General features: G+C 40.6%; 1 protein-coding gene across 1 annotated transcript; it reads right to left on the bottom strand.

Moving 5' to 3' along the window:
- Positions 1-15,385: 15,385 nt before the first annotated feature.
- snx12 (sorting nexin 12) lies at positions 15,386-18,045 on the bottom strand. The gene is made up of 4 exons (XM_054730714.2): positions 17,667-18,045; positions 16,512-16,607; positions 16,178-16,302; positions 15,386-15,532 (listed from the first exon to the last, which is right to left on the bottom strand). Exons 1-4 carry the CDS (start codon positions 17,829-17,831, stop codon positions 15,430-15,432), a joined length of 489 nt encoding a protein of 162 aa, XP_054586689.1. The 5' UTR covers positions 17,832-18,045; the 3' UTR covers positions 15,386-15,429.
- Between the last annotated feature and the right edge of the window lie 1,414 nt (positions 18,046-19,459).

The raw sequence follows: 19,459 nt of genomic DNA, 5'->3' as shown, positions 1-19,459 counted from the left end.
GGTCAAGGACCCTCAGGAGGGCCCATCTGGATGGAGCAGGTACAGGCTGCACACACACGCCTATATTGAAAGAGCCGCAAGTGGTGAAGTTTCCATGATGTGTGTGCGTCATGTTTTAGGCGCGTGGCGTAGAAGAACAAATCCACACCCATCAGGAAAAGCCTTCTACCCCAGGTGTCATTTCCAGATATTTGATGCAACAGGTTCTGTCACATTCCACTTTGGAGAAGATGTAAAAAAATCTTTTTTCCCAACCATCAAATTCTGAGAAAAGTTGAAGCAGAGTCCATTGATTAACAGTCCAAACTTAGTAACTTTTGTTTTTTCACATGGACAAAAACACTGAGAGCAGCACTCAGAACATTATGAAGTGTGTGTGAGAGTGTGAACACCAATAAACAGAAATCCAACATTTGTCTGAGTCGGAACGGCCTGGTGCTCGCTGTTCTGGCTGCTAAATCACTCGGATCACAGGAGAAGCTGAACTTACACTCACGCTGCTACTCCACCTAAAAGAATCTGTAAAATCTAAAAAGGCCCTGCTAGATTATCTTATCAGCAAAGGCTGCACCAAATCATTTACAAAGGAGAATAGGATGTTTGTTTATTTGCAAGTTTATGCAATGATGCTAATTTCTTGCTACAAGATTAACATCAGAATAACAGCCAGGAGGTTTAAGTAGGTAGTAATTTAGGTAAATACCCCAGACACATGTTCATGCTTTATTTACACTGTGAGGAAAATGATCTTCAAGCAGATGTTTGAGGGTCTGGGTGATGCTAAAAGTAATGCTGCACCATGTTTGAGGCCATTGAAGCAAAGATACTTGATTCCCTCACATCTCAGTTCTATCGGTCACTTCACGGCTGTGAAGAGAATTGAAACCCTAAACCATCAGCACAAACTGGGCCGCCTGTGTCTGAGACTGTGTGGATATCTGAGTCCGGTCGTTCGCTTGGACGAGAAAATACGCTGATATTCTGGAACAAACTTCTACAAATGGTTTAGCTGTTTAAAAAAAAAGCCAAAGGTCCAAAAGTTTCGCCTTTTCAAAGGCGATAGCTAAAGTGCAACAGTTCAGTCGTAGATTAGTCTAGACTTGTCCTCTTTTAGTGCACCGGATGCCAGCTCTCACGATTTTCCATGTTTCAGTACAAAGACCGAATTCTATTAATATCACAAAATCAACACAACCCCAATAATCAAAGCTCAGCTTGTCCCAGCGTTTCAAAAGAGAACATCCTGCCTCGTACGCTTACGGGTTCACTCAAATGAAGACAAACAGAGCCGAACAATGAAACTGCAAAAAGTACAGTGCACCTGACTACATCCATAACAAACAGCCGATCTTCTGAAGCCCCACTGGAAACGGGTACATGGTGGAAAACCGCCCATTCCCCTTTAAGTGTGACATTCCAGCAGCGTTTCCACTCACACACCAGGAACTGAGATCTGAGAGTGTGTGTTGTGTTAATAAACATTTATTAGAGTGCCCAGCTGGCTGTGACCTCCTCAGGAGGTTCACCCAGCCCTTCACTGAGGACAAAAAGGTGCTCGAGGGCAACTATGCCGTGGAGAACTGAACATCCTTGGTTTTGTCACAGAAAAATGTGGAGGTTCTATGATGGTCTCAGTAGAACGAGCCTTGACTGAGGCACAAGTCACGTCTGCTTAGCGCTAATCTTTTCCTTGTGGTTTTCACGAGGGTGCTCATTTGTATAGTCAGGTCGGTTTAAGCCAGGTTGCTCAGAGGTGTGGTTCACAAAAGTATCGTGTACAAACTCCACAAGTGCATCTTAAAAGACTAATATGATTGCTGCTGCTAACCCTTTACTTTCCTTGTATAAAAACATCCATCTACTAGGAACGTGTTCACTGCCGTACCCTAATGGAGACTAACTGAAAGGTTCTTTATGTGTTCGAGGACTGTGCCCAGTTTGGTCCAGCAGCACTCCGGTTATAACAGGCTTCAGGGATAATGGTCCTGTTACTTGCCTTAGCTTGGCTGCAACTGCCAAGTACTGTAAGAGGATTAGCTTGAGAAGTAACAAACCTGCTAACCTCATTACAGTCTGCTGCTGCTCCTTGTTTTGTCCCCAACAGCACATGGGTTTGTTGTGACTGCGACAGTTGACAACAACGCTGCTTTGTGGAACAGGATCACTGATGAACAGAAAATATACTGTAAAAATATCCAACTGTGTACATCCAAAACAGTGAACAAACACATGGTTGTCCATCTCTGTTAAATTCTTACATAGGATTTGTGCAACCAGACAAACTTATGAGGGCCAATTTAAGACCTAACCAACACCTAACACACCAGAAATGACAGAAAAATATAGATAAACCTGGAAGGTAAACTAACTTCTGTGCTTTTCCCAGAGTCTGAAATCATACATAGCATCAGAAATATATGTCTTTAATTCTACAAAGCTGCATAGCAGCTTTTGTTCACGTATCTGTGGAAACTGACTGCTGAGAATGAGCTGACCAACCTTTCAAGGCACCTGGTAGGAAACCACGATCCCTGCCAAAAAACTGCTCTCTCCGTGAAATGGAATGTGACAAAGGAAGAACCTGTTCACCTTCCCATGACCAACTCCAACAGTACTTACACTACCTGACCCAAGAACAACAGCATAAGCCCATGTAGTGCCTGTTTGGCACATAGTAGCCACTTCTTGAAAGCTGAGGTGTGGACACTAAGCTGCAACGCAGAATCGAAAAATGGATCTAGTAAAATCTGACGATGGGATATATTTGATAATACAGGGGAGACCATATGATATGCAACGATCCAAAAAAGATAATATTTGTAAACGTTGAAACTGAATTCAATTGGAAAACGTACGCAAGACAATTCCAAGACACATCCTGTTTTATCTCGAGATCTCGTTGTTCTGTCAGAATTCTGCCACCTAGCAGTTGGGATTTGAATTGCACCACACAGAAGAAATGCATATAAATTATTGCTGCTTTAAAAAGGGGCAGTGTGTATTTTCCATGGCCTAAATCACTACAAGTAAGTGGTATTTTTGTGTTCTACTAAGACCAGACCAACAAATGGCCATTACAGTAAAAAATCCCTGGAAGCACAATTTTCAAATGAGTATTTCGTCAGAACGTTCAACCTCCAGCAAAATGACAAGCACATCAGACTCCCTTTCAACACTGGCAAAAAGTGAAGAGGTAAATGTGTACAACAACGTTTATGAATGGGGAAGGTTTAGTAACCGCTTGTTACAAATCAATAAATGTGTTTTGTCCTCATGGACTTCCATAGAAGGAAACATGGCGTCTAATATGGCGTGACCCAGAGTCACTCCCATGTATTTTAGACCTGGTTTTTAAGATTATACGTTACGAAGCCACCAATATTTTTAAACGGCCGGGCTTTATTTAATTATTTTTCAACATTTTGATATTTCAAGAGATTAATGGTAAAAACTACACATTGTCTCTTTAAATATCAACTTTAATATCATAAAACGGAATATTACAATACTTCAGTGTATTGTCTTATATCCCTTCTAACAGCTCTGTAGTAAGTTTGTAATCCAAATATTATTTTTTAATTGATGTATATTTCAATAACGACATTAACAGTTTTAACATTAAAATTTCAAAATAAAAGCACAATGATAACGATTAAGGTTGATTAACACCCTGAAAGGCTTTTTAAAATGTTATGCAAGAGGTAAGCTGCACATTAACCGCATAAAAATGTTAATAAAATGCAAACACGGGAGAGGGAAACGTGCCACTTCCTCGTGTATTTAACTTCCTGGTTAAATAACGTGGCATATACATCAAGTTCTCCTTTACCGCTCTTCATCAAAACCACCTGACCTTCACTCTATACATGTAAATAAATAAATCGGACATTTTTCGTCAGACTGCATATATCTGAGTATTTATGTAGAGGATCTGAGCAGGCTGATGCAACATAGACACGGTAACACCCCGAAAGACAGGAAGCTTGGCACAAATAACCCGGAAAGATGCCTCTCCTTGATGAGTCGTGACTGTTGGACTTCGATGTGATTCAAATTATTTAGAGTTAAAATATTCTTACTTACAAAGCAGAGTCAATCACAACGAGCGACTTTCCGCCATCGTTTTGAGTGGCATTTTCATGTTAACTGGAGAAACAGCAGCTACCTACGCGTCTGCGACGTGCTCGGCTCACGAGTGTCGCCTTCATGTGTAGATGCTGCTGTAATTACTGCGTTACTACATCGAAAACAGGCGAGCACAGCAAAATATGAGGCCAGGATGCCCCCCCAAAAAAACATGATTAGGATGCTTTGACCTTTTCAAACGTGAAAAATAAACGTAAATCGTCAGCTTTTGTTGTTTTAAATCAACCTAAAACCAACGTGAATCTCCTACATGTTCCTGGCTCAATAAATCTAAACACCCACATCACCTGACAGTTAATGCACTTTATGTTCGGTAAGATTAATGTAAATTAATATCAACTTAACAGCGTTTTGTGAAATTTCCGGAGTCGATGAGAGGGTCTTTGAAAGCATCATTTCGTTCTCCCCACGCCTTGAGGGTAGTAGCACGGCGTGCTAGCCGGCTAAAACCAAAACAATGAATGAAACCCTCAGCTGATAAAACAGTTGAGTGTAACGATGCGTTCAGTAGCGGGAGACAATTTAAGCAGGTTTTCCACAATGGTCTCTCCTTATTAGGTTACCAGTTTCTGCTCTTGTTCTTGGTTTTCCATTACGCGCTGGACTAACTACATCAGCTGGTTCGCCGCTCACATGTCAAGTTAATTAAGCCGATTTACAAAACATTAACTACCGCTTATAAACTCGACGTGACTAGCATGCTTTGTGTATAAAATACACGTTTTAAACCGCAAGCAATAATTTAATAAATGTGAGGAACGCTATGTTCTTTTCGAACAATCCGCCAATTAAACGCACGAGGAGGATTGCATCAGTCTAATTCCTGGTGAGCAAACGTTACACGTTGGGGAAAATGTCAGTTTAACAAGACTTATATTTAAAAGACAAGTATAAAGTGGTTTAATTAAATTGGGAGGTTTTTACCTGTATTGTTCTTCTTGTATGAAAAAGTGGAAAGACAAAGACGAAGGAGAGAAGCGGTGTCTGTGGTTGCTGATGAAATATCCCGCCTGCTTGTGCGTGTCGGTTTTGTTGGAGCGGCTGTGTACAAACAAACTGACGCAACGGTGGGCGGAGCTTTTAACTCATGAATGGAAGAACAAACATAAGTTTACGCTTCATATCGACCGGAAGCACAATAATGACAAACGCGAGCGATTCTGGGATAAAAAAGTGAATTATATCCATTTTATAAAACACGTTAAACCAAGTCAAAGATATGAGTCGGTTGAACGTGCCAACGTGAGCACGTGATTTCCTGTAGTAGCAACACCCATATATGGTAATCCTGCGCCCGCCCCTCTTTCAGTTGCGTTGCTCCCGTTGCTCCACAGATTCAAAGAAGAGCAGCGGAATATTAGCTCACTTTCATCGTGTATGCGTGCACCCAGTGACCTGAGCCCTCTGATGGGTCAGGGGGTCGCAGCAGGAGGAGCTGAGATTAAATCAAGCACAATCTCGCCTCCTCTTTCACGGTACTCCAGGACACTGTGTCTCCAAATGAAAAATATTTTTAAGATTAAAATGGATATTTATTAGGCAAACTGATATATAGATTAATTAATCAACTACACACAGGAGTTTTAATAGATCACATGACTTACATGCATGGGATTGTGTAAAGTATTACATCTAAATAAATAAAATGGATTTAAATTCCTCATTTGTCTGCATGAAATGAAAACTCTTGCATGAAAGGAGTGATGTGCATGCATGAAGATAAAACAAGATGACCATAATGCAAATATTAGCGCTTCTCCTTGTGTTTCTTTGATCTCTTCCACCAAAAGAGTAATATTGTGGAAGGTGTGTGTTTATTTCTAATGCAACTTCACATCAAGGTGATTCATTGTCACTAGTTCACTCTGTAACATTTGAGAAACTTGAACCAAATCCAAATTACAATTTAATTTTCCTATAAATCCAGGTGGGCTTTTATGTGCTTCTGGTCAAGGAAGCTGACCTGAATTTCTTTCTCTTGTGATTTTCTTGGACATTTGGTGCAGCTTTAATCACATCCTGCAAACATTTTAGATGTAGATATTCACAGATCAAGCAGAAGTTAAAAACAGAAAATAGTGTTGCACATTCAATGCATTTTTCTAACTGAGTAACTAACTAACTAACTAACTAACTAACTAACTAACTAACTAACTAACTAACTAACTAACTAACTAACTAACTAACTAACTAACTAACGTTTATGTGAAGCTTTCTCATGTTTCTTGGCTTATCCAAAGGGATAGATCAGACTTTAAAGGCTGATTCTATGGAAAGTTTATTATCAATTAATTTCTTATCTGCTGCAGATCAATCCTTGAATGACCTCAGTTTGGAAAAACAGATATTCTTCAGACCAGACTGATAGGCTAACAGTTAGTGGGTGTGATTTCATTGTTGGAACTTTGGGGTAAATTGACCAGGAGATGAGATGGCTCGGTCCTCTTGGCTGTTAGTGATGTGAGTGATATCTCTGATCAGTGCCAAAAAGTGTTCCCATTTATAAAGTTATACATTTAAAAAATTATTACATTAAAAGTTTCATTCTGTGAATGTACAGCATAATTTAATCCATTCAAAGGATGAGAGCAGCTGCCTGATGTAAAATGTGGCATTCAATGACTAGAAAAAGCTCAGTTTTTTTTATGGAGCTTTGTGAGACAACACAAGTATAAAGAATCCCAAGGTGTTCTCTGACCAGCCGTGAGACATGTCTCTCCAGCGTGTCCTGGGTCTTCCTTTAGGCTTTCTCCCGGTTGGACATACCCAGAAAACCTCACCAAGGAGGCGTCCAGGAGGCAGCAGGTCTACCCCAAGCCCCTCCCAGATGACCAAGCTTCTCACCCTATCTCTAAGGGAGAGCCCACCCACCCTGCAGAGAAAATTCATTTCAGCTGCTTGTACCCGCAATCTCATCCTTTCAGTCACTACTTCCCTCACTCACGAACAAGACCCCGAGATTCTTAAACTCCTCTACTTGGGGCAGGACCTCGTCCCTGACCTGGAGAAGGCCCTTTTCCGGTTCAAGACCATGGTCTCGGATTTAGAGGAGCTGATTCTCATCCCAGATGCTTCACACTCGGCTGTGAACTGCTTCAATGAGAGCTGGAGATCAGATTCTGATGAAGTCAGCAGGACCACATCATCTGTAAAAAGCAGAGACTCAATCCTTAGGCCACCATCAGATCTCTTCAACACTTTGGCTGTGCCTAGAAATCCTGTCCATAAAAGTTATGAACAGAATCGGTGATAAAGGGCAGCCTTGGCGGAGTCCTAATCTCACTGGAAACAAGCCCGACTTACTGCTGGCAATGTGCACCGAGCTCTGACACCGGTCATACCTAACAGCCTGTATCAGAGGGCCTGGTACCCCATACTCCCAAAGTATCCCCCAGAGGGCTCCCCGAGGGACGCGGTCGAAAGCCTTCTCCAAAAACACAAAACACATGTAGATTGGTTGGGAGAACTCTCACGCACCCTCCAGGACCCCATGAGGGTCCCCCTAAGAGCTGGTCCAGTGTTCCACTGCCAGGACGAAAACCAAATTGCTTTTTCTGAAAGTGAGGTTAGACAGTCTGCCGGATCCTCCTCTCCAGAACCTCAGAATAGACCTTTCCAGGGAGGCTCAGAAGTGTGATCCCCTGTAGATGATACACACTCTGCGGCCCCCCTTTTTAAATAAGGGGACCACCACCCCAGTCTGCCAGTCCACTGGAACTGCCCCCAATGTCCACGCAGTATTGCAGAGCCGCGTCAGCCAACACAGCCCAACAACATCCAGAGCCTTCAGGAACTCTGGGCGGATCTCATCCACCCCTGGGGCCTTGCCACTGAGGAGCTTTTGACAACCTCATTGACCTCAGCAGCAGAGAATGGAGAGCCCAACCCAAAGTCCCCGGACTCTGCTTCCTCACAGGAAGACTTGTCAGTGGTATTGAGGAGGTCTTCGAAGTATTCTGCCCACCAATCCACACCGTCCTCACTATAAACAGTGTTGGTGTTCACAGTTACCTTGCTTATTTAATCAGTGCTAATCTTTGTTTTTCCAAACTGCGGTTGTTGCAAGCAGTTATTTAAATAATTAAAAGCATCAAAAAGATGCAGAATTGGTGAGTGAATGTTTTATTTTCAGTTTTTTTGTGATATCTTCAATTAGTACATTTTGTTTTAATCGTGTTGAACTTAACAAATATATCAGTTCTATGTTCTCTATCTCCAACCCTCCCTCCATGTCCAGTGGTGCTATAGTTACCATTCGTCCCACCTTTTGTCCATGCTCAGTCACGCTGCTTTGGGTTGCTCTTTCAATTTACTTCCACTTTATCAAGCTAACCCAACTGGGTGTCTGGGCAAATACAGCGAGCGTCATGGATGCAGACTGAGCTCCATGGTTCAAATGGCAAACAAAACACAACCTAATCTCTGCCTTGACCCTCTGTTCCCATCCAGTCTGTCTACTTTCATTACAGGGGACAGGGCCAGCACATCAAAGCTAACTGGTTTTATAGGTCACCATCTTCACACATGACTCCATCACAGTGTACGTGTAATTTAAAAAAAAATTCTCTTTTTTGTTTTAACATTTGAAATTCTAAAGAATTACAGTCACAACTGATTAAATATTTGAACTGGGCATTTCACGAGTCCTTGTGTGTTTCAAGGCAACAGTACAAGTTTATGAGCTTCATGTAATAGTTTGGTCTAAATACGGTCATGCTGTAGCTAATTCGATTTACGTTCAGTTCGTGATCTGCATCACAAGATCACTATTCCTGGACAGGTTTAATCCACCTGAGGCCAGAATACCCCCCCACGGTTAATCCCTACTCGTCCTGAAGGCCATCATCCAGAATTATTAGAAGTCTCTGGGAATTTCTGAAAAGTAAAATTCAACTTAGAATAAAACCACTTGGTCATTAATATCCTTCAGGCTTATTAGCAACGATCTTTAAATTTTACATTTTGTAAATGTCTCTGAGCTGCCCAAAGTGAGAAGTAAACAAAATAGAGCTGTCAAGAGACATGGATGTGGTGTATAAATTTTTAACTGGCAGTAGAAAATGCATTCTTTTGGCCATCTGAACTCATGGTTTAGTTCAGAAACATGAGTGACCAGCCATTTGGTAGATATTTTTTGTGATTGTTGCCCCAATTTTTTTAATTTTCTTAGAAATATAAACAGTCCCATGACCTTCTCAGTGGCAGTGTCCACTCTGGGACCGGGAGATCTGGGTTCATATCTGGTCACGTCATACCAAAGACTTTAAAAATGGGACCCAATACCTCCCTGCTTGACACTCAGCTTTAAGGGGTAGGATTGGGGGGCTAAACCACCAAATTATTCTTGAGTGCAGCCACTGCTGCAGTTCACCGCTCCCCACGGAGATGGGTCAAATGCAGAGATCTAATTTCATAAGTGTGTGATGACTAATGGGACTTTAACTTTAATAGCTTGTTCATCAATTTTATCAATTACCAGTCCATGTTCACTATAAAAAGTAACTGATTGCTACGAATATTCAGATTTGTGCTGAGCCAAACAGACAATTATAACCTTTTTTTTAAATTACATTTTTTTTCTTTTTCATCCATTTTTATCTTTTTAATATTTTTGTTCTAAGCACCTCACCTCAGGAGTTTTATTTTGAAAGGTGCTGTATGAAAATTTTTTTCCTTTTCCTCTAGTTTGGCAAGAGCTTCTTCATCAGTAGTTAAAAAAAATCATAATTCCATAAAACAAGTACATTCTTCATTGGAGTTTAAAAAAACTCATAACCAATACACTCCACTGACTTTCTATTGGAGCGATGCACAAATCTACTCCAAAACTGAATTATTTGATTTTTGAAATTTCGTTTTCTCGCCAAAACTGAAGAGACGGCACACGGCAGGCAGCAGGAAATTTATTCATGGGCTGGATTATCAAGGAGGTTCCTTGCCATCCAAAGTGGGACAGTAATGACAGCATGTATAATTACATTTTACAATATCCGTAAAGAATTAAATGGCCAAAAAAAGCACATATTAAGCACTCATGTTATATCCCCAACAAAACAGATGCTAAATACGAGATAAAACAAGATACTGTTGTAATGAGCTGCTCCGTCACAGTGCTGAGATACGGTATTTATCTAACATTCCCACTAGCTGAACTGACTGTTCGGTCAAAAACAACAAAAACAATGATGCAGTACTGAAGAAAAAACAAGCCAAAAAGTCTAGGGGAAACAGACCGACTGGAATGACGTGTTGCTGTCTTTTTCAGGGCGCTACATGTTGCTTAACTTTGGGAAACCAACAAGAAAATAATCACAATTTTGCTAACAAAACCAAACCAAAGAAAGCAGATAACTACACTTTTTCTAAACTGATCAAATCAAAAAATATACAGAAGGAATAATATTCATTGTTTAAAAAAATCATAATGGAATGACTAAAATATATATTTAGCATTGCTTTCTTAACTGATGACAAAATAATGTACATACATGTGGTATGACTGACAACACAAACCTATTTATACACTTGATTTCAGTTGTATAGTCATCTTGCTTCTATACGCTGTAGATAATTTTCTCTTCTGACGTTCCCCGCAGCCTTGCAGTTATGTGATGTAGAAATAAATGTAGATGCAGCCGTCTCTGTTGTCTTTGCAATGGGACAGGGAGAGAAAAGACAGGACGTGAGAAATAAAACCAGCATGATGACGCAACAAGTGGGTCCAGCCACTGAACACGGAAACGATCACAGGACCTAATCAAGGTGCTGTGCATCGTGTCCTTTCTACACAGATCAGACATTACATTTGGAGTTAGAAGTGCTTTGACAGTGTCTGAATTGCACTTGTTTTAAATAACCACAAATATTACTCTTGGAAAAACCACAGAACATGCCAACTCCTGCAGTTCTACTTATATCTGAGCATAACTCGAGTTATTTTCTTTAGCTTTAATGTACTTTCTACCAACACCCTTACTAAGAAGGCCAAGCAGCAGGAAGCTGAAATAGCAGACTTAAAAGGAGCTTTGAATTACATGGGACTGCATGCAGGTTTTCAGTCCAAGGCATGCAGACCCAAACACCCCTTTCCTCGAGCCGCAGGGGGACCCGTGCAACAAAATCCACTGTTACACATTACACAATGCACCATGACCAAAAAGCATCACAGGGGCCGTCTAACCTTTGCCAATGAAAACATCTTGATTTAGGGGGAAAATTCTGTGGACTGATATGATGAATGTGACACTTTCTGGTGTAAAACTAATGTAGCATCAAAAAAAAAATCCTCATACCAAAAGGCAAACATGGTAGTGGTAGTGTGATAGTCTGGGGAGGCTTTTGGTCTTTGTTGCACCTCTCAGTGCTGTTCGACTCGACTATGCAGTTTGAGTGGTTTTTCATTAGAACAGCTCTAGTGGGCGCACTCGCCAAAGCGGGATGGTCCCCGAGTTCAAAAAGTAGCAAGAAGCTATTTCTTTGCAACCCCAAAACAAAACACAAGCCATCGTAAACTTCTAAAGCCTGATTTATACTTCTCCGTCTGCACGGAGACACAAAACACCATTATGTGACGGCGCAAGGACTCTTTGACAGGTTCGCAAAGGCTGACGGAGACATGCCCAACTTGTTAGCTATCTGACAAAAGTGACGGGGATCACAAGCTTCCTTTATCTTCATCTACAGCACTGCCTTTGCCCTCTCAAAAAGATAGAGCCCAAGATATCTAGCGGCAAACGAAGCAGATTGAAGAACGTCTCACTGAAAAAATGAATGTTTATTCACTCGTGACCATTTCATTCGTAAATGGAAATGACGGGAAACAAGGGTTTAGAGATTGCGTCTGCATGAAGACGTGGAGGAGAATGTGGGACAAATTTGTCCATGTTAAAAAGTCTCTGAAATACATAAACACAACATAAAGAAAATAGTAAATATGCTATCATGAACTGCAATGGTGACAGGATAGTACAACAAAGTGCTACGCCCTCTGCTGTCCTGGTGGGAATTGCTTCGCAACTCGGAGAAGTCTGAAAAGAAAACATCTCCGTCCATGCGTGTGCGCGAGTCCACGCTTGAGCTGACGGAAAAGTACAGGTCCTTCTCAAAACATTAGCATTTTGAGATAAAGTTCATTATTGTCTAATGTACTGATAAACATTAGACTTCCATATATATTAGATTCATTACACACAACTGAAGTAGTTCAAGCCTTTTATTGTTTCTAATATTGATGATTTTGGCATACAGCTCATGAAAACCCAAAATTCCTAATTTCCTATCTCAAAAAATTAGCATATTTCATCCGACCAATAAAAGAAAAGTGTTTTTAATACAAAAAAAGTCAACCTTCAAATAATTATGTTCAGTTATGCACTCAATACTTGGTCGGGAATCCTTTTGCAGAAATGACAGCTTCAATGCGACGTGGCATGGAGACAATCAGCCTGTGGCACTGCTGAGGTGTTATGGAGGCCCAGGATGCTTCGATAGCGGCCTTAAGCTCATCCAGAGTGTTGGGTCTTGCGTCTCTCAACTTTCTCTTTACAATATCCCCCAGATTCTCTATGGGGTTCAGGTCAGGAGAGTTGGCAGGCCAACTGAGCACAGTAATACCATGGTCAGTAAACCATTTACCAGTGGTTTTGGCACTGTGAGCAGGTGCCAGGTCGTGCTGAAAAATGAAATCTTCATCTCCATAAAGCTTTTCAGCAGATGGAAGCATGAAGTGCTCCAAAATCTCCTGATAGCTAGCTGCAATGACCCTGCCCTTGATAAAACACAGTGGACCAACACCAGCAGCTGACATGGCACCCCAGACCATCACTGACTGTGGGTACTTGACACTGGACTTCAGGCATTTTGGCATTTCCCTCTGCCCAGTCTTCCTCCAGACTCTGGCAATTGATTTCCAAATGACATGCAAAATTTGCTTTCATCCGAAAAAAGTACTTTGGACCACTGAGCAACAGTCCAGTGCTGCTTCTCTGTAGCCCAGGTCAGGTGCTTCTGTTGCTGTTTCTGGTTCAAAAGTGGCTTGACCTGGGGAATGCGGCACCTGTAGCCCATTTCCTGCACACGCCTGTACACAGAGGCTCTGGATGTTACTACTCCAAACTCAGTCCACTGCTTCCGCAGGTCCCCCAAGGTCTGGAATCGGTCCTTCTCCACAATCTTCCTCAGTGTCCAGTCACCTCTTCTCGTTGTGCAGCGTTTTCTGCCACACTTTTTCCTTCCCACTGAGGTGCCTTGATACAGCACTCTGGGAACAGCCTGTTCATTCAGAAATGTCTTTCTGTGTCTTACCCTCTTGCTTGAGGGTGTCAATGATGGCCTTCAGGATAGCATTCAGGTCGGCAGTCTTACCCATGATTGCGGTTTTGACTAATGAACCAGGCTGGGAGTTTTTAAAAGCCTCAAGAATCTTTTGCAGGTGTTTAGAGTTAATTAGTTGATTCAGATGATTAGGTTAATAGCTCGTTTAGAGAACCTTTTCATGATATGCTAATTTTTTGAGATAGGAATTTTGGGTTTTCATGAGCTGTATGCCAAAATCATCAATATTAGAAACAAAAAAAAAAGGCTTGAACTACTTCAGTTGTGTGTAATGAATCAATATATATGAAAGTCTCATGTTTATCAGTACATTACAGAAAATAATGAACTTTATCACAATATACTAATTTTTTGAGATGGACCTGTATAAAGCAGCCTTAATCCCTGAGTTACTGTTGCCCCATGGTAGTGATGCTGAACATTTTGCTCCATCTCAGACTGTTTTTATATTTTATAAAAACAGTTTATAAAAAAAAAAAATGTATTTATATTTTATATATCAATATTCTTTTATTGTTGATTTATTCAATATATTTACATACAACTGTACAATGTTCAGCGCTTTGGGCTTCCTGACAGGGTTGCGGAAGGCGCTTTATAAATAAAGCTTTGATTGATTGATTGATTGATTGATTGATTGATTGATTGGTTTTTCAGACTCTGGAAAGAAGACACTTGCAAAAGCTGAATACAGCAAATCGGAACACCCTGGAGCAACCAATGACTTCACTCCCAAACCAATCAGTAACCGTCAGTCTTTGAAAATGCGTTTCAGCCCGGCTCAACATTTGAAGCTGGTACTAAAATAGCAGCAGTTACATATTAAACGTCGCTAGTGGAAATGGCTTGGAATTGTGCTGGACCGAGTTGAGCCACGCTGAGTAGGTACTGGTGGAAAAGCCCATTTGACACTTCAGGACTGGATGACAACATAAATTAATGGAATAATCTCTACCAGAAAATCATGAGTGTCTGGCCTTTGATCAATATGCTGAGCAAAATAACGGTGATCAAACGATGCTAAAGAAAAGACAGGACAAGGCAAGCGTACAGGAGCGAGGTGCAGGCTATGATTAGTGCAACAAATAATGACAAATTTTGGGGAATTAGCTCAAGGAGCAATGTGTCAAAAGAGCTTTTGTTATGGGTGATGTGCACCATGTGTTCCCTGCAGAACAACAGTTCACAGAACTTCAGTGGTGACTCTTACTCTGCTGGACAGAAGCCCTTCTGCAGGTCACTTTAGCTGGAATGCAAAATGTTCTTAATTACTCCAATGTTTTAGTGACTTACAGGAAAGATATTCAGTAAATTTACAAGATAAATGAATGTCAGCATTACAAAAGTATCTGTGAACTATTGCTCTTGGGCTTTAGAGTGCCCATGCAACCACCTTTAACTGTCAGAAAGCTTTAGTAAATAGAAGTAAATAAAGCAAACTTACTTCGTTCATACCTAAAAAAATAACAAGAGAAGAAAAACAGGATCAGAATTTGCATTGACAGTCTGCACGTACCCTTAAGGCAAGCATTAGTGCCAGCATACACATTTAGATATTATTCTACTTTATTCTCATTATATTGCATTCTTTAATTCACTTATCGGGTAATGTCTCAACAGTACAACAGCAGTCACTTCATTTCTGAGAATTGCAATTAAAATGACTAATTTTCACAAAACGTTTAGACAATTACTGTGGATGCGTTTCCTATTGCACAGTTATTAAACTAATGCACAAGAGGGGAACTGAATCGCCGTGTTGTCAGACATTAACATACCCTTACATGTAGCAGATGAACATTAATGCAAAGACTGCAATGATGCAGAGTGAGGAAAAGAGGCAAATAAAGCAGAAAGAGGAAGAGAAGTCTTGAGAGAGAATAAAAGGCAGTCCATTGCTGGTTCCCCCCCCAATCCCACTCATTCACCCCAACATCTCCCTTAGTAAACCTAGTGTCGTACTTTTCCAGGAATGTAGTTACGGTCAATGGTTTCCTCCTGCAGAAACATGTGAAGACAGCGCTCGTTCTGGGCCAAAGGGTGACCTGCAATTCTACAGACACACACACACACACACACACACACACACACACACACACACACACACACACACACACACACACACACACACACACACACACACACACACACCAGAAAAATGATTAAACTCAGCTAATTTAAACCCTTTTTCAAGGAAGACGATAACATGCAAGTTTGGCATATTCCATCTACGGGAGAACGCCTTCCTGTAGACAGGAAAGAGCTGAACAAATGTGTGAAACTGACCATCAAAGAAGCCCCAATAACTTTTCTGATGCCCTTGCGATAATTTTGCAGACTTTTTAAAGCATTTCTGTGCAAATGTTAGAAACAATTACTGACATAATCAGTAGAGATGGCTTTCTGAATGGCATTGCTTAAGAAAAATAGAAGTTTAGTCCATTAGGATTGATAAGCTAATGGCTAGTCCAAGCGTAGTCACTTTGAAAACAGACACTGATTTGAAACAGGCCCAGTCTTTAAATTTCATAATGATGCATGCAACTTTAAATTTTACAAATATTTACAGTTATCAACTTCATACTATATGGTTATAAATATTTTAAGATATCTGGCAATAAAGGCTTATTGGTAATTGTCAGAACACTTTTTTACACTTCCTCTTTTCAGAGTCGTGTACTGCATGTTTTTGGCTGACCTGTTGATGAACTGCTCCAGACCCGATCGTCGCTCCTCAATGAAGGACTCCTCGAAAAGGCCCTCGTCTCCACGGAATGGCAACTGTCTCTTCAGGGCTTTCCCTGGCAAAGGCGGTACTACAATCTGTAGTAAGAGTCATTGTAAAAGACATTAACAAAAATAAAAATCTAAACGCACTCTGACTTTGGTACAAACTAAAAGAAATCCCATCTAGAATGTCAAGAGATGTGATCAGATATTAACAATGGAGTTACAATTCTTTTTGCTTTCACAACTATACGGCGATCCAGCAAGCCTCTTTATTTCAAAAGACAGAATGATTAAATACTCGCCTTACTGTCTCTTTCCAGCTCGTTCTTTAACCATTCAAAGTCGCTGTATCTTCTCCTCACGCAGGAATCCTTCATTTTGAAAATAGGAAGGTTCGTCTATGCAAAGAACAGGCCAGAATTATGTCTAGAAGTTAACCGTTGACCTAACATGTTATCGTGGTATGCAAACCTCTACATCTATAGTCATCAGATCACCTGGAGCAGCTGAATGCCCTAATCCTGAATTCTATTGGTATGAATGGACTCATCAACATCAGGTTTATGTGTTTTAGCTTTCCAGTGAATAAAATCATCCATTAAACTGTCAAAGGCTATCATGTTATGGCAGCAATAGAGTTTAACTTCTTGTGAAGGAGGAACTCTTAACAGTTGAACCACAAAATGCAGGAGAAAGGCCGGCTAACTTGTAATTACGCAATTACTGAGTCAGGGACACTGCTTGGTATCAGCTTCCTGAAAAAAGTCGTTCATACATTTTGCTGTGTTGGTGATTTTTAAACACACGTAGACCGATTTAACTGCAAAAGGAAATGTACAAATGTCAGCAACAAGCTGATGAATCCAATTTTTATTTAAAATAAATTCACAAAACCCCAGATTTTTGAAGCTTCGATTAATATAGTCAATCTAAAGTCAAATAAAAAGTTTAATTTAAACTTAACATAACCTGAAATTATATAGCTGACGTGTGTTTATTCATTTATAAAATATATAAATGGGAAACATGTCTTTTATGATTTGTTGACAGTACACTAGCTACTGCTAGCAGTTAGCTTCACTGTGCATGTTTGAACTACGTGATTTATTTCGCTGAACAAGTTTAAGTCGGTGACATTTAAGTTATTTGAACACAAAGCTGTAGTTTAAATCCATTTAACGACAACGCTGTAATTAGGTAGAGTAAACTGGATGAATAAACCGTCTCCCCTCGTGCTTGTTTACGAAACTTCTGCAGAGCTTTGCTAACAACATCAAGCACCAGAGCTAGGCCGCTAACAATCCCCGGTCTTTGATTTTAAGTCGCGCCCCGTCTCGAGCCACTCCAGGCGGACTTCTTCAGCGTCACTGCGGCTCCTGTCTCAGTCCGGACGTGAGCCTAGCGGCTAAACATGCTAACTGACGCTACTTTCACCACTAAAGTGCTTAGAGACGTACCCTCATGCGAACTTCATAAGTTGTGTAACGATTCCGTCCAACTCCAACGATCTGTGGATCGTAAACGTCTATTTCCAGAAAATTGCTCGGGGGGCCGTAAGCATCCGTCAGGTCCTGAGGCTTGGAATTCAACCGGCGGGTATCTGCTACAACAGGATCTGTCATTTTCCCCCACCTGTAATCTTGGATGACCAACTGAGAAAAGGCGTCAAACCAGCTAAATACACAATGAAGCTTTAAATCTCATCTGAAGGCAAAAAGCTATCTGGGAGTAGCTCTTCTTGCCTGGGCCAGCCGCCCTGCCCGTCCAGGATCTGGAGAATGCGTTGAATCAGTTCCGTACTGTGCTGGAAGCCCTACACTCCCCCTAACGGACACCGAGATGACTGGACGGACAAACGGGAATAAAGTCGCTCCAGTGGTGCACAGGTAGCATGGAGGAAGCCAGCAGGCACGGAGGCAGATCCTCAAGGGTCCACAAGGCCCATGGCCCTTCTTATTCTTGGGCACAATAACACTAAAGCTCTGAAGACCACAGAAAGGAAAGAATGCCACTTTCAAATGTGGGTATAAAAACAAAAAACTCGAGAAAAATGACTGAACACAGCAACACTTTGGACTAAAAGTTACACAGAAAAAAAAAAGACTAAATATGGATAAAAACACGCAAAACTATTTAAAAGAATACAATAAAAGCAAATAATACAAAATTACCATAACTATCCACATAAATGAAACACAAAAACAGATAATTGTGTGAATGGTTTTCATTTAACTTGATTTATTATTGAAATGCATTGACGTCTTTAAAGATGACACAGAGAGACAAGTGGGCATAATTCTGGTTTGACATGATACACAAGTATACAAGTATATATTTCTAAAGTTTTACACAATTTTGTTGATTTATGGTGTTTTAAAACCAAAGAAGAAGAAGAAAATATAATTTCTATAGCGCCTCTCAAGATAAAAATCACGAGGCGCTTCACAAAAACAAACAAAAAAAGTTAAAATATAAAAAAGCATTTAGAAAATGATTAAAATATATTTAAAATGAGCAAAAATAGGCAATTGGGATTTAAAAGAAAAAATGTTAAGAAAGACAGTGAATAGGAAAGATCAGTGGATCCTGAGGAAGGTGGAATAGGTGGGGAGAGCAGAATAAAGAGAGTGGTGAATAGAATAAGAATAATCCTTTAATAGTCCCACAAGGGGAAATTTGGTTGTGTCAGCAGCAACATCACACATATACAAACAATGCAGGACACAGAACAGAAGCACAGTTATTACATATTTACATCATGGACAATAGTTACCAGAGCAGAGTACAATACAGTTGTTTATATAAGCGCACACATAATGTGTAAGCATAGCAGGATACTGAAGATGTTAAAAAAGTTTTAAAAGTTTAAGATGATTAAAAGAGTGCAGATTGTTTATTTTTTACCCGTTCATTAAAAAGTAGACATGTAGCCTTCAATAAATTATTGCATGTATAAGCTGAGAAAAAGTAATGTGTAAGTTTTAATTGTAGAAGTTATTACAGCACTGATGCCGACAACTGTTTTTTTTGGGAGCAATTCTGATTGTACAGTCTAACAGCTGCAGGGAGGAAGGACCTTCGGAAACGCTCCTTCATGCATCTAGGATGCAGCAGTCTGTCACTAAAGGAGCTCTGCAGTTCAGCAACATTTACATGCATGGGGTGGGAGACTCTGTCCATCAGAGATGTTATTTTGGCCAGAGACCTTCTGTCTCCCACCACCTGCACTGGGTCTAGGGTGCATCCTAGA

This window comes from Nothobranchius furzeri, chromosome 10 (genome assembly GCF_043380555.1).
Source record: "Nothobranchius furzeri strain GRZ-AD chromosome 10, NfurGRZ-RIMD1, whole genome shotgun sequence".
Classification (NCBI taxonomy): domain Eukaryota; kingdom Metazoa; phylum Chordata; class Actinopteri; order Cyprinodontiformes; family Nothobranchiidae; genus Nothobranchius; species Nothobranchius furzeri.
Note: the sequence above shows the minus strand (reverse complement) of the source record. Positions and strands in the feature narration are given on the sequence as shown.